Consider the following 16,215-nt stretch of genomic DNA (forward strand, 5'->3'; position numbering starts at 1 on the left):
AGCATGTGCCAAACTGAAAAGGTGATTTGTGGTTCACGAGGGCTTACCCACTCATCCCTCACCAAAGAAGGTAGCTGAGAGAACGCTGCAGGGGCATGATCTGCAAGGTAGAAGGTAATCGTCCTGAGATTAAAAATCTGCAAATGTGTATTACTACTTCCATGGCATTCAGTGATAACACAGATGACCAACACACTTTCAGATAGTAACAACATTCAATAGCTACTAAAGAAACCAGTCAAAACAGCAGACAGCAAAATTGGAACATACCACATGAATCACACCTCTAGTACCTCTAGCTGACCAACGTTTCACCACAAAAACAACATGTATAACACACTGGAATACTCACTAACCAACCCATAGAAAAGGTCCAAACAATAATCTTGCTGAACAAGTGCTTCGTTTTTATTATGATACAAACTTGGTGCTTTTATCGTTTTCTTCCGTTACTGGAGCTTTGAGGAAGGCTTCTCATCAAACTCCATCACGACCAGCTCGAACCATCTGATCCAAGAATAAAGGGATGCACAGTTCTCGCCCCAATCTGCCTCGGGCACATCGATTATTTCCACTTTATGGTTCTCTTGAATTCTCTTTGGTTTGAGCTAAACCACGAGGCTGGCCACTTTGTCTACAAGCTACAAACGCTTCTCTAGAAGATAAAAACGAGAGGGAAAGTGAGCAGAAATGAACTGTATTTTCCGACGTAACATATTACATTTCCTTCCACCAGACCTTTTTTCAGGGAATATTATGCCTGAGAGCTTCCTTCACTTTAAAAACCTGTATAACAGGCCTTCAAGCCTTCATGATTTAAGTAAGTCACCATTTATATGTTTAAGCCTCACATAAAGCTAACAGTATTCCTGAAATGTGTTTCTTCTGAGCACTACACTAATCTCTCCTTTGTTGTCACCTACAAGTGATGCAGTACACATTACCAGAAAAGAGCTCGGGTCTAGCAGGTGCTTTATCAGTAGACGTCACTGAGGGCTTAGGGATTGTGTGATTCTTGAGTGGAAATGCAAGAACACAATGTGTGTTTCCAGGCCCTGGAGTTAAAAACTAGTTACTTCCTTCGAATGAGACTAGATATTTTTGTCCATTGTGTATACTTCAACATTTCATGGTATTAGGGAATGTTGCCTAAAACTCCAGGAATGTCTGAAAGTGCCGCACCTCACAAGAGGTCACCTGCCAGCAATGCATGAGGTTCTTTGTGATACGGGGGGGAGGGGACAGGAGGGGGGCTGGCAGGTCAACTGGGCTACTCACAGAGGAGCCGGACCACCACTGATATGCATATGACCAATCTCGGTCTAAAGTGGCAGAGTGGGTGAAAACCGATGGACTGACATTGGCCCCACACTATTGTGTTTTCCTCTGCAATTAATGGCACTGCATAGAAGTTGCATCCACTCTAGGCCACTGTAGTCCCAAACAACCAATACAATGTGCTCCTAACCAAAGTGACCCAAATGTGCATGATTGGTACCAACCAGTTTTCAAACGAATATGTTGCTAAATCTGTTATGGTCAGTGAAAATAAATCATGTCCACTCTCTATTTAGGAAACTCACGCCACCTAATGCAATGCTTTCTATGGAAAGTATACATTTGCCTCTGAATTACAATGGCACCAGAACAAACGCTGAAGACATTCAGGAACTAATGTAAGAAACTTAAGTGGCTCTACATCGAGTCACTTTAGAATATTCTCATTGAGTTACTTTTCTTCTAGTTAGGATTCCACAGCAGATTGCCATTCGTTGGGTTCCACACCCACCAACCCTACTTTGAAGGGTCAACTTGCACTTTACACTCTTACAGGAATACAACATGAAGGCATCATAGGATGTTCTCAGTGGCAAATCTTTAGAAATGTGTGCTGTAACTGAATAAGTATTTTGTTTTTAATATAACAATAACACCTTTCTGAATTTGCTTCTTACATTCTTTTTCACTTGGCACACCAGAAAAGGAGTGGGCAAAGTACTCCCGCTCTTCCAGCACCTCCTTGAGCCGTATGGGATCCATGAAGAAATAGACATAGAGGTTTCTACTGTCACAGCACTGGCTGGAGAGAGAGATCTTTTTTCTGAAGTCTTCTTCACAGTCATTGTTGATATGGTCTACCTGAGCAATCACATCAAGCAGCTTGTCAATGGACTCAGATAGCTTCTGTTGAAGGGGAAAACCATATAAGAAGGGAAAGTGAGTTGACAGAGGAACCAACTTCTCGCTTAAATCTTTACATGCGTTTTCCCAACAATGCTCATCATTGTGTGCAAAGAAACAGTTACAGCAAAGTCAGTTGTCCCATGCCTTAGAACTGAAACCATAGTCTCACCAGCATGCACTCAGGCAACCAAAGAGGTGCTCAGGCTGTTCTACTTCAGTCCAGCAAATTATGCCACTGTCTAGCTAAAGGGATGAAAAGCTTAACTGTTCAGCTTACACTTTTTGACAGGTCAATTTGAAGGTAGGTAGTCCATATTAGAAACTCAGCAGCTAAATTTCACAGCAAAGATCACATTTCCCAACACCCGCTTGCACAGTAAGTGTCATCACTGGATTTCACATCACCCACTTCCACAAAAAAATTACATCACTTGTTTCCCACTGAAAGTCTTTAAAAGAAGAAAACAAGCAAGAGTACTTAATTTTCTATCATCCATCTGCACAGGAAGTAACATTTGTTTCCGGACCACTGCTGAGTGCTCCCCATCCACCTCATATGACCTACTTAATGGCACCTGCACTGCGGACACGCTGCTAGAGCTCCAAAGGCGTGACAAATACAAGTTTGCCAGTGCCCGTCCACGCCTCGTCAGTGCCCAGCACCATGAACCCAGATTCTCCCCCTTCCAAGCGCTACACTGCCATCCTCCGCTCTGCTCTCAAACCCGGTCGTCACTCACCGCACTGCTGCCACACCACACAACACACAAAGAGCTTTCACATTTGCCTCCTGCAAGTTCTCAGGCACTCTTCCATGCCCTACACTCACACCTCCAACACCACCCAGCACTCCACTGGCTCACACAAACCAGCCACCTGCTCACACCGCCCACACAACACGCACATTAGCAGGCATGCTCCTCAACATGCACTCGCTCACTAAAAGTTCCACAGAGATATGGAGCCTAATGAAAGACCATGCTCCAGACTTGTTCTCCCTCACAGAAACATGGCTAAACCCCAACCTCTGCACCAGAAATCGCTACAGCTATCCACACTGGTTACAAGATGACCAGGCAAGGCTGTCAGCACAAGCCTGGACATGTAGTCTCCATCATATTCAAGGATACCATCAGCTGCACCACCTAGACAGACACCCCCCATCAGCTACATTAACATCTCACGTTCAAGATACTTGTCACAGCCAACTTCTCCCTAGATGGCAGTTTCAGCATACCCATCCTGCACCACCATAGACCCACTACCACTGGAAACGCTTGCCACAGCTGGAAAGGCATCACAGGAGAGGAGCAGGATTCTGGCAGCCAGCAACCTACCAAAAGACATCAGGAACCTTAACAGGTGGATTATCACATGCACAGTCACCCTGGCTCCCCTCATATGCAACCGAATGGCAAAAGTCCAATCACAGGCCAGCTGGTACAAAGAGGAATTCTGGCTGACAAACCACCACTGCAACCAACTAGAGCACCGAAGGAGTCAAGATATCACAGATACAGAAATCTTTAAATCAGCCCTACGGCGCTGCCACCAGCATAAATGGAACAAGCGCACAGCTCTTGGAGATCGCACTGATGCCAGTACCAACAGTAGCAAAGCAATCTTTGCCATTATCAAGTATTTCAGAGTCTCCTGCCACATCAAGCAACATCACCTTTTAACAAGACCTCTGTAACAAGCACTCTGGATTGTTCTGTAACAAAATCTCCTACAAATATAGCTACAGGGCCACAAATGCTCAAGAAGACTGCCTTGGCGAAATGATAGCCAGGAAAGCTTGACCGCCAACATGCAGCCTGGCAGACTGAGATCCAACTCTCAAAAGTTGTAACAGCGTCTGTTAGACTCAAGAGAGTCATTGGAATGCAGTTTGGTCACCCAAGATGGAAGTTATCACCAGTTAAAGGGAACCATTGATTTAGCTGTAAGCGGAGACCAGTGGACCTGTGGCGACTGGTTTTTGATCGGACTTCAATCAGACTTTGAGGGACATCGACTCCTGTGGCCAAAGTTGCCCCACCATGCTCGGGAGACCGAGGAATAGTTCCAGGAAGCCCCGTCACCAGATCAGCATCCTTTAGCATCCTGGATCTCTTGCATCAGAACCACTCCATTGATGTCTGTGACAGATTGCCCATAAATCCTAGAACTGAACTGGCAACTGCTTTGACGGTGATATAACTGTTCAACCAGGCCTCTTTGACTCACCCCCTGCCAGAGTTAGTTGCCAAAGCATGCTGGAGTAGAAGTTTACAACTTTACAAAGGTTTTTCAAAGTTGCAACGTTTGACCACAAGCACAGTCCATCACAATGATTTACTGCTTTGAATGAAACAGTGATTTATTGTTCCTTTAAAAATTCATATATCTGGAACCACCTCCAGTGGCGTTCTCATTGAGGTGAGGTGTCTATTTGAATATAAACATACTACTGATTTCTATAAAGTGGTGTCAGATTTCTATTGAGTCGTATTTCTCTTATTCAGCTGCTTTAGTACTTTTTAATGCTTTACAATCGTTCCTTTGGTAAAGCCTTACTGCTGAGAGCCACAGCTACCCAGGATGTGGCAGATTCAAAGTGGACTAGACTCAGAGAGCTGGGCACAATAGTAGTTGAATGTTTACATACTAGGGAACACAGGAAGTCCCATGGCGGGAATCCTATGAAAGGGGGGGGGGGGTCAGGCCTCCCTTCAGAGAAAAGAAGTGGGTAAGCTAAAAAGAAAGTTCTCTAAAGATCCTAAAAAGAATGTGGGGGAGGGGGTGTTGTCAATGCCCATCGCAGTCCAAGGGGAGGGGGTACAGGGGAAGGAATTAGGACCTTTCTAAGGCTGGTTTGTGTAAGGACTGTCAGCAGCCAGAACACAAGAGAGGAGACTGAGTGCACCAAGAAATCACCCTCTGCTGACCCTCCCAAGGGCACTGGCAGTGTAGGAATTGGGGTGGAAGTTGTCCCCAGGGATTCCAGAGGGTATACTGAGGTTACCCTAGACCAGTGAGTGGGGTGGAAGTTGATCCCTTGGCTACCTTGCCTCCAAGCATGGAAAAGTACAGGCAGTGGCCCAGAATCAATAGGATTAAAGTCAAAGCTCTAAGGGTTCCAGGTGCAAGCATAATCATGGTCACTGCGGGGCTGATTTAACAAGACCAAATCATTCTCAATGACATACATCAGATAGCAAACTCTGACAATAATACAAATTTTCATTCTTTGGCTATGGTGAACTTTGAATGGGGAAGTGTCACTAGCCTGATGAAAGTGACTGTGTCCCCTGGCATCGCAGGAGAGTGTCTGCTGAGATATGACCTGGAAACATCTGCAGGTGTGGAAAGGAGGGCTCATTTAGCAATGATTGGCTGTTGAGTGGGTACGTGACAACCCTAGCACAAGCAGCCTTATAGGGAATTCAAGGAAGTCTGGAAGAATGTCCCATGTCCCTATGAACAAGAGAAAGGGTAAGACGTCTGGTCAGCCAGCTTCCCAAAAATCTTAAGACCCAGAAGGAGCCCAACCCTGAAGGGAAGGTCCTGAAGAGACAGGTGTACCCTTGAGAGCCCTGCCAGAAGTAGCAGAACTTCAGGAGGCCACTCGAGAAAGGAATTGTGCCATTGGCAAAGGGCTTGTCCCGCTCCTGAAGGCCTGAAGCAATTGGCTGAAAGCCATGAGCAGGGGGATGAAAGTGGTACCCATTGGGTATACTGGGGTGAGGAAGTTCTGTATAGTGAAGCAAGGGAACTGGAACCAGGGACAACCATGTGAGTGGTGGTCTCTCAACACATACAGAGAATTCCTCTGCAACCTGGCTCATGACCCAAACCCCCCCCCACCACCACCACCAACTGGCCATCTGGGGTAGACCAAAATCTGGGAGAGGTTGGACAATCAGGTTTGTCGGCTCCAGATGTCAGAGAAAATGAAGGAGTTCGGACGTTTCTCTGTCACGTCAAACCAGTGGCCAGCCAAAAGCTTCCCAAATACCACTATCTGTGGTGGAGACACCCTGCAGAATGGTAGGAATAAACATTGTAGGTCCCCTTGAAGCCCAGACACCATATGGAAACAGTCTCATCCTGGTGTTATGGTATCGACCATGCCACTAGGTACCCTCAGACAATTCCACTCAGGGGAGTTACTACTCCTGCAGTAGCTAGGGTCCTACTTTGTATTTTCACCAGAGTAGGTTTCTCTAATGAAGTAATTTTAGACAGAGACATCAACTGTATGTCTGCCTATCTGAAAGCAATGTGCAATGAGTGTAGTGTTACCTGTAGGTTCACCACTCCCTACTGTCCTCAAGGTATTGGTCTGGTTGAGAGGTTCCAGAGACCAGAAAATACAAGATAATGGGTCTACCAGAAAAACTCAGGAGATGGGGTATTCTCCCATACCTGTTTTCCTACAGGGAGATACCCCAAAAATGGAGAAGACTTTAGCCCCTTTGAATTCCTGGCTGGTCAACCTGTAAGTGGTCCACCAAGTCTGGTGTGAAGGGAGTGGGAGAAGCCATCAAACAGCCAAAACAGGATATAGTAGACTATGTACCAGGCCTTCGCTCCAGGAAATCAGAGTACACGAAGAGGGCAAAAAAGAATTTAGAGGCCAGCCAGGAACCTGTCAAGCACTGGGATGACCAGAAGTCCTTCTTAGTAGATACCAACCAGGACATTTTGTGTGGGTTTTGAAATCTGTGGCTCTAGGACCCCCAAGACCAGAGGACCAGGTCTGGTCCAATTTTGGAAAAGGGGAATGCACCTGACTGGTGAATTTTCGTACTGCAGGAACCCTCACAGGATAATCCATGCAACCAGGTTGAAACTATGCCATGACAGATCACATATGACCATGCTCATTGTGACAGAGGAAAAGAGGAAACTGAACTGCTCTCTGACCTACTGTCAAGTAATGCCAAAGATGTATCAGTGGATGGAGTAATCCTCTCCACTTTGTAAAAGTCCTTTTGCTGTTGGACAGTCAACTTACTGAAGCAGTTTGATGCTCTCTTCTCCTTGACCCAGATCAGGCAGCTTCGTCTTTTCATGATGTGGACACAGGTGACAGCTTGCCTGTCAAAAGTAAAATGTACAAGTTGTCAGACCAGATCAAAGTGAGCATTAAGGCTGCGGTTGCCAAAATGCTATAGCTTGGGGTGATTGAGCCCTCCAACAGTCTGTGGGACAGCCTAGTGGTGCTGGTGTCTAAACCAATCCCAAAATGTGGGAAATCTGAGATGAGGTTTTGTATGAACTGCTAAGGTTGGAATGCAGTCACTAAGACTGTTGCTCAGCTTATACCTAGAGCATATGAACTCTTAGATACGATGCCCGTAGCAAAGTACATTTGATTTGACTTCAGGATACTGGCAGGTAGCACTCACAAAAGAGCTAAGGAAAGGTCTGCATTTTCAACTCCTAAAGTATACTTTCAATTTAAAGTGAAGCCTTTTGGATTGAAGAATGCACCTGCGATCTTCCAGAAGTTGGTGAACAGAGTTATTTTAGGCCTGGGCAGGTTCAGTGAAGCATATCTTGCTGTACTCAGCTCCACCTGGGAGGGGCACCTAGTCACCCTTAAGGAAATACTTCTGGAACTACAGTAGGCAAGCCTGACTATCCAGTCAAGTAAGTATCAAATAGGGCAAGGCTCATTGGTGTTCTTGGAACACCAAGTGGGTGGAGGCCATGTACAAACTGTGCAGGCCAACATCCAGACCACCCTGGCTTGGGAGGCTCCTAAGACTCAGACCCTGGTCACAGCTTTTCTTGGTCTGAATAGGTTTTACAGAAGATTTGCGAGGGTGTATGGTACCACTGTAGCCCCAAAGGCAGAACTCACTTCCAAGAAACAGCCCAGAAACGTTATCTGGACTGAAGAGCTTGGAGGCTTCGTTCTCAGCATCTCATTGCAGTAAAGAGTTCATTGTCCAGACAGTTGTTTCTGGTTATGGGATGGGGCAGTCCTGGCAAAGGTAAACAATGAGGACTAGGATCAAACAGTTGCCTTTATTAGTAGGTGATTCATCCTTAGAGAGCAGTGTTGGAATGACATTGAGAGAGAAGTCTTTGCTGTGGTTTGGTTCCTGAAGAAGCTGAGACCCTATTTGTTTGGGACTCACTTTAAAGCTTAGACTAATCACAGAGCTCTAAGGTAGCTCAAGCAGATGTGCAGAGAGAAGCTCAAAGTGCTGAGGAGGTCCATTTCCCTACAGAGTATGAACATTACAGTGGAACACAGGCCTGGGACTGACCATGTCAATGCAGTTGGCCTTTCCAGGTTCTTCCACTTACTGGGTTAGATGATAAACAACTAATTCCCAACCTGTGGTCAGCGGACCCATGGGGGTCAGCAAAGCCACCTCAGGGGATCCACGATTGCTTAGAGAATGTAATAATATTAACAGATTAGGTCGCCAAATTTCAGTAATGACTCAGTGGGTGGTCCCTGAATACCAATAATGATTCAGTGGGGATCCACTGGGTTCCAGTAATGATAAAGTGGGGGGTCCACAGAAGTCAAAAGGTTGGGAACCACTGATCTAACCTATACCCTGGTAGTCCTCATCACCTTTCATCTGGGGGAGAAGACATGTAAGGAAATGGCTCTTTTTGCATGATCACCACTAAGTTTATGGACTGAAGCTGTTTTGACTGGTGCACCGATGGCTGCTAAACAGGCTCCACTGAAGGTGCTACGACCCTTGAAAGATGCACGTCTGATTAGTTAATCCACAATTGATATAAGCAAACGTACTCATAAGTCTCTAGTATATGGCACCAGGGATACCCAGCGTGTGTAAGTTAAAATGGACTGCATCACTTACTGTGCTACCATGAGTAAGACGAAGCAAAATTTCCCGGCCTGCCCATGCCAACTGGCAGAGCAGCTTTTAACTGCTAACTTAACTCTGCCATTTAAAGTAATGGCAAAGCTCAAACCTGGCAAAACTAATGAGCCCCCCTAAGGTAGGACATGCTTTTAAGTCTTCACTACAGTAAAAAACCCACTTTGTTTTTAATATAGAAAGGCTAGCTGCCTTTGGCAGGCACAGGGTTACACGCCAATAACTCAGCCGTGCCAACTCCTGAATGGGACCACTATTTGGGGTATCAAACTAACTGTTGCTTTAACCCCTATTTGATACTCAAGTCAAATGTAACGCAACCTTTGCACAAGTGCAACTTTAGTAAGTAGTCACTTTGTTGCCCACATTTTCCAGTGACCATCTGTGGCTGCTGGCCACGAGACAGCCTTCTGCCTTCCTGGACAGTGGGGTCTGGGTGGGAGGCGAGAATGACTCAAAGGAAGGGACCCAATGGGCCTGCCACTGGAAGAGGTGTGACATTTCCCTGGCAGGAAGGCCACTTGGGTGTGAGCCAAAAGGCAAGCTTCAAAGGGGAAGCTGCCTTTCAAGGGGAAATGGTGGACACACATGAGAGGGGCTGCTCTTTTGTTCTTGCAGGCTGGTTGGCTTCGAGGACAGAGAGGGTACAGTCATGGCGAAGCCGGTTCTCCACTGGGCGTGTAGACCCTCCGGTAATCACAACTCTGGGGTGGGCTACGGAGCTCCACATACCAAGAGATGGGTTCTGCCATCTGGGGAGTGGGCAGTACAATGCACTCTAGTCTAGCTATGTGCCACACTTAACACGAAGTAGTCACTAGGTGGGAGAGGGCCTGGTAGCCATTGCCCGGCAGTCACCACATCCCCAGAGGGCACAAACGTGGCATAAAAGCAGCAACCCTGGTGTTAGAAATGGGGTTTCTGGTTGGCTAGGGTATGCATCTAAGCCAGGCAGAACCCACCACTCTAGTCAGGGTGAGGGAGTTACACACCAAACATAACCCCTGCTCTACCCCTGGGTAGCTTGGCACAAGCAATAAGGCTTATCCCAAAGGCAATGTGTAAAGCGTTTGCACAACACACACAACACCTGTAATACAATAAATACACCACAAAGGAAACATCACCAAGTTACATAAAAATAAACGGTATTGCATAAAACATCATTAGGCCAAACACAACATATATCAGTAATAGCCTGCTACATATGCAGTTGTCAGAACATCACACAGGCTACTAGTACTCTGCGAAAATAAGCAGTAGTCAGGTAAACATATAGGTTACTGGTTATTCTGCAATACAAGCAATAGTCGGGTTGTCATTACCACCAAAAATGCACATCATTGTAAACGTGATAAGGCATCATTGTGAACGCTCATAAAATAAGACTTGCTATGTGGCATAGGTCATGAACCAAATCCCCCCAGGACATGTACTGCTGGCTCTGAAAATATGCCTGGTACTATAGCAAGATAAACATGACATCACCAATCAGGACATGGATCAGCATAAACAGATTATCAGGACTACCAAGACATCAAAAATGTGGGTAAATATTATTAGACATGCCAAGCCAATATCATGAATGCACCTGCGCTTACATTATACAGGGGTGGTAATTTACACACAGGTGCTTCTGCACTGCTACTAAAAAGAATTCTGTACTCTGATGAGCACTCTGTCCCCCAAGGAGCTCATGCGCTCCTACTACAAGAAATTTGCGAGGACAGGGCTCAGCAGAGACAGGGCCTCCTTTGAGGGTCCCCTTCCTGTTCTGCGAGCTGTACAAAAAAAAAAAGAAATTGACCCCCAAAGGTATGCCTTGACTGAGAGGGTAGGGGGGGCACCCACCCCTGAGACCCATAGGAGGACCTCGCAGAGCCTTCTCCCAGGGCAGTGGTCAGGAACACACTCTGTGGTACTATGGGGTGGGGGAAGAGACCTCGCCCAGTCTCCCCCACCCTCCGCACCCCAACATGCGGCTGCTCCACTACTAGAAAAATGATGGTATTTTTCCTGCCGAGCCTCCAGAGCTGGGAGGACAAGTTTGGTCAGGCCGCACCATGGGGGATTCCTCTTGCTGAGCCCCTGGCCAATCCTCCAAGACACCTCCGCCTCCCAGAAGGTGCCGAGCGGCCGCTGAGCAGAACGCAGCCAACCCTGTGGCTCTGTCTCCAACCGTAGGTGCAAATGGGTCCCCCAGGAGAGCTAAGGGAGCGCACTCTGTCCTCTCACCGGTGGGTGGGGGTGGGGGGAATGGGGGTCACCTAAGCAAAACCAACATTGTGCACTTCCATTGCGCTGGGCCTGGGGCAGCCAGAAACACCCAACACTTTCACACGCTGCAACAAAAAGAATAGAGCACTCCTCGTACTGTGGGGGAGAAAAGGCAAACAAAGCGTGCTCTATGCGCTAATCTAAAAACAAAACAGGGAGCAGGACACAGTATCTCTCCCAGGCCACAGGAACTTGAGTGCAGGGGGGAAGGGGGCACACCACCCAGCCCCTGGAGACAGCAATGAGGGCACATGGCTGTAGGACCACAGCAAGCAGGCCAGCTCAAGGATTGACAGGCAGGGGCAGTCCCTCTAAGTGACATAGCAGGTCACAGGTCAGCACATCAGCAGGGCAGTCCTAAAGGGGTTCATGGCGAGTCCTTCCAGTGTCCAGTTAAGTCCATTAGTGTCCAAAAATGTGGGGGAAGACCCCCTGTATTTATACTCATTTTGTGCAGCCTCCACAAAATGGGGACAAGGGGTTCCAACCAGTACTAACCAGTCCCAGGAGTGTCAACTTTCTCCTCCAGCACTGGCTCCAGACGTCAGTGGGGGGTAAACGAGGCCTTTGTGTGAGTCCAGGGCACAGCCTTTACAAATCCAGGTGTGCCCGCCTCTCCCTCTTGCAGCCCAGGAAGACCATTCAATATGTAGATGCACTCTTGTGACACCTTCACCCTCCCCGTGTACAGGCTGTCTGAAAGGTATGCACAAAACCCAGCTGTTACTGCCCCAGATGTGGATTGGAGTCAAGCTGCAAAACACCTGTCAGAAGCACAGAGAAATGCCCACTTTCTAAAAGTAGTACTTCTATAATGATAATTAAAGATACACTTACACCAATAAGCATAAATTCTCACTACCATTACAACCATACCAAACATGCCTGTGCCACCCCTCATAGATTAGACAATACCACTTAAACTTCTGTTAGGACATTTCATATACAATCCTATGAGAGAGGCAGCACTCACAGTAGTGAGAAACTAGATAGGCTGTTTTTCACTACCAGGACATGTAGTACATACAAACAGAGGTCCTACCTTTTATGTATACAGCACCTGGCCCATAGGGCTAGCTAGGGCCTACCTTAGGGGTGACATATGTAGTAAAAGGGGAGTTCCAGGCCTGGGAAGTAAAATTAATATTCCACACATTAACCCATGCAAACAAATCTTCACCACCTCCCACGAGGCGTAAAATGTCCTTTCTGAAACCAATTTGTGATACTTTCCAAAACATTTTTATTTGAATGTTTAGAAAAACATAAGTTGCTTAAAATAACCATATATTACATCACTAATATTAAAAAAATTCTAAAGCAAATGGTTACATCTAAAGGCAAATTATCTAAAGTCTACCAGGAATGCAGTATGTTCATCAACAGACGTAGGTCAAAACCACACAAGCCTTCAAAAAGCTCAGTGATGATATTGAAACCGAAAAAATGTGTTTCCAAATGCCAGATGTTCCGAGAGAGGCAGCAATAGGCAAGACTACATAGGCCAGTCAGTCAGTCAATCTTTATTCGGTAAAAACCATAAAAGACAGTACAACATTAGAATTATAAAATCAGTTGAAGACACAAATGCATTTCATATGCAAACATACAGTGGCAATAGCAATTACTTCCCTAATAAACCTGAGTTTTACAGCAGCAGAAATAAACTTATAAACCAGACATATGTTGGCAGTCTGTAAAAGCTTTAGCATCAACAAAGAAGGCCTGCACCTCCTGATATTCAAACTTTTTAGCAATGGTATTAAACATTTTTCCTAGGTTTAGAATATAAAGTGCAAAAAAAAAAGTGTAATATGGACTGAGAGGTGTGAGAGTCACAGGGGCAAGGATCTAGGGCAGACTCAGAATATACATCACTCGGATAAGCTACCAGAAAATGAGCAACCCCAGTCCTAAATCTCACCAAATAGTACCTTTAGTAAAGCTCCAGTGGATACAATAAGTAAGGCTCAATAGAGTCTGTGGTAACTAGGGAGAAATACCCCTCCACCCTCCTCTGGCCTTTTGTAGCAGTCACTCTGCGTGCTGCAAACAGATAAGTAGGTCTTGTTTCAGCTTATGTCTGAGACCGATTCCAAATTTTCGGTGGAATCAAAACAATCTATGCTGCCCAGTATAATAAGCTGTTCCTTCACAGAACTAAGCCATGGAATTCTTTGAGCTTGATCTAAGAGTAAGCAATCATAAATTATCTCCCAATTATGAGAAGTCTCATCTTCGGCCCAAACAGAATGCCATAGCCTAATAGGAACCAGGCCAATACGATCTTCCACAGGAAGAATGCCTAGCGCCGGCTGGCAGGTTATTGGGGACTAAGAGAAGCCTTCTCAAAAAACATTTTCTTTCATTTGTAATTTGGAGACATCCATATACCCCCACACCAGCCCCATAAATGACTGTAGAGCGACACAGTGCCTCACAGATCGCAGTCAAGGTGCCCAAAGGCTTGGAGCCTAGCTTTTTGGAGAATCTGAAAAGGGCCTTCACACTGCATAGGCATCTGAAAGATTTCACTACACAGATGCAGAAGTTGATAGAACATTAGTGGAACTGTGGGGTCTGGGCTTCAGACTGTTAGCCCACAAAACCAAGTCTAATGGTCCATCACATATGAAAAGACAACTGAAGTTGTGGGCAGAATTAAATGTAAATGAGGGGCAGTATGCACTGCACTAGTTTTAGATTCTATTCGAAAAGAGGTTTAAAAAAGTGCATGAGAAATACACAACGAGCTACGTGGAGTGATGGTACTGCAGAGACTGGTGTGGGACTACACCCCCAGCCTGCCTCAGGACTGCGCATGCACCTGGTCCTCATTGAAGGAGGAGCCGGCAGCATTTCAAAAGTGGCATCAAAGCCCCAATGCCCAGGACGCGCTACCTGCGGTGAGGCTACTGCGGAGACAGGACTTCGTACCCCAGAGTGCTTCGGAACTGTGCACACACCTGGTTGAAGGAGGTGCCAGCAGCATTTCAAAAGCTACATCGAAGCCCTGCGATGTGAGACGCGCCCAGGCGCTGCTCAGATAAAGACCAGGCCAAGAGCGGGCCTATCTGCACCCATCCACGGCCAGACGAGGCTGCACACCACCCCTCGGATGAGTCAGTCTGCGGTGGACGTGCAGGTGAGTTCATCCCAAGTATCTCTTAAGTATTCCCTCATTACATTTAAAGTATGGGCAAAAGTAAAGCAGCCAGAGGACTTGCACCCCCCTGAAATCCCATCAGCGTCAACACCATGCTGGTGAGGGTCAGAGGGGTAGTAAATAATGAGATAGCACTACCAGAGCGCAGACTATCCCTGGGGTAAGGAACTTGCCTGGGAGGAACGGATCCGGGTGTTGGTGAGTCCACAGTCATAAGTCATCATTTTGCGTAGGAAGCCGCTACTACAGCCGCTGAGAAATCATCTTTACCCTGCCCTGCACCTACTGCCTGACAAGTGATAACCCTTGCGTATGTGCAACCCCTTTTAGTATTGACAGCTCCATCTTATCTCCCAAACCAATAATAAAGCGCAAAAGAATCAATAATCGCACGCAAGAGCTGAATCCCAGCCCAAAAAGCTATGAGTTGGAAAGAGACTGAGTATGCGCACTGGCAATACCAGTGCTGAGGAGATACATAATAAATGTGTTAAAATTCTGGAGGAACAATTGAACCCATTCTGGCTGCCATCGAAACACATTTAGAAGCTTTGCTCAGCTCACAAACTGTATCTAGTACTTAGAAGAATCCTGTTGAAGCCCCTGTCACTCCTACTGCCTGTACTTGGCTGCGGGAGGGCGCTACAGGGGATTCGAAGATTGCTTCTATTGTGGGTCAGGACATGGTTATCCCCATACCCCCTGCACATAGTGGTTCTACTAATGGAATCGTGGGATCTACAACTGCACTTCATAGCAACAGAGGGGTTGGGCCCACGCTCACGTGAAGTTTAAATAAGAAGCAGAGCTGCCCAGCCACGCAATGGAGTAATGACTAAGTAATTATAAATAATAATTCCAGCACAGTGATTTTACACTTACCCCCTGAGGCCTGCCCCTATGTTTTGGTAATAGCTTGAGTTCCTCCACCGAAACATAAGCAGACTGAATCTTGGTATCAGTTGGGAAATAAGGCTATCCACTGGCTGGGACTGCACAGAGGCACCCACGCTGCTGAGGGAAGTGAGATTTTAATGGTACGGTGGGTAGGGTGGAGTGATCCATCACTGAAAACTATTACTGGCAACTGTATTGTTATATAGTTTAGACATCAGCACTATGTGGGGAAATTATTGAGCGCAGGCTGTGCTGGGGCCCCAACAAATACCAACATAGTTACCTTATCCTTGGCTTCTTTTTATAAACCACAGTTTGAGTTACTGCTCCCACCGCGATGTGGCTTCCAGCCCAAGCCTTCCTGAGGTATTCTATGTAGCAACAGGTTTCCAATCCTTTCAGACTGTGATACACTAGATTGACAGAAAGCGTCCAAGCCAGCTGAGGGGCTGTACAGGGAAAGCGAGCTGCTAGCGTAAGGACTCAAGAGACTGTGTCCCATCACCTGAGCCCTTGGTCTAGGCTGAGTACGATCGCCCGATTGCTGCACAATCCACCCCGCATGCTGGGCGCACTTCATCAACTGAACTTACAACAATAAGGGCTGCTTCCGAGTAAACAATAGCACGCCCAGGAACCTACATTTGTATCTCGTCAACAGGAATACTTAGCTGAAACATTGCTGGCCTCCGTTCTAAGATATCGTTCCCAGACTGGCAGACATTTATTAAGGCATACAATATTGCACTAATGCAGAAGATTTGGGATACTAACCCTATAGTTTTTGAAGATTTCCATGGCTTTAGTTTACTGGCTTGCGTCTCCCAGGTA

The 16,215-nt window shown here is 46.5% G+C and overlaps 1 protein-coding gene across 1 annotated transcript in view; it reads right to left on the minus strand.

Annotated features, from left to right (window-relative positions):
• Positions 1 to 410: 410 nt before the first annotated feature.
• The window catches only part of LOC138297332 (HAUS augmin-like complex subunit 3), a 289,356-nt gene continuing 273,551 nt past the window's right edge, over positions 411 to 16,215 (minus strand). Inside the window, exons 5-6 of the mRNA XM_069236743.1 lie at positions 1,956 to 2,184; positions 411 to 655 (exon numbers count right to left, since the gene is read on the minus strand). Of these exons, the coding sequence (XP_069092844.1) occupies positions 654 to 655; positions 1,956 to 2,184 (231 nt within the window). The 3' untranslated portion in view covers positions 411 to 653. The remainder of the gene's footprint in view (positions 656 to 1,955; positions 2,185 to 16,215) is intronic.

This window comes from Pleurodeles waltl, chromosome 5 (assembly GCF_031143425.1).
Source record: "Pleurodeles waltl isolate 20211129_DDA chromosome 5, aPleWal1.hap1.20221129, whole genome shotgun sequence".
NCBI lineage: Eukaryota > Metazoa > Chordata > Amphibia > Caudata > Salamandridae > Pleurodeles > Pleurodeles waltl.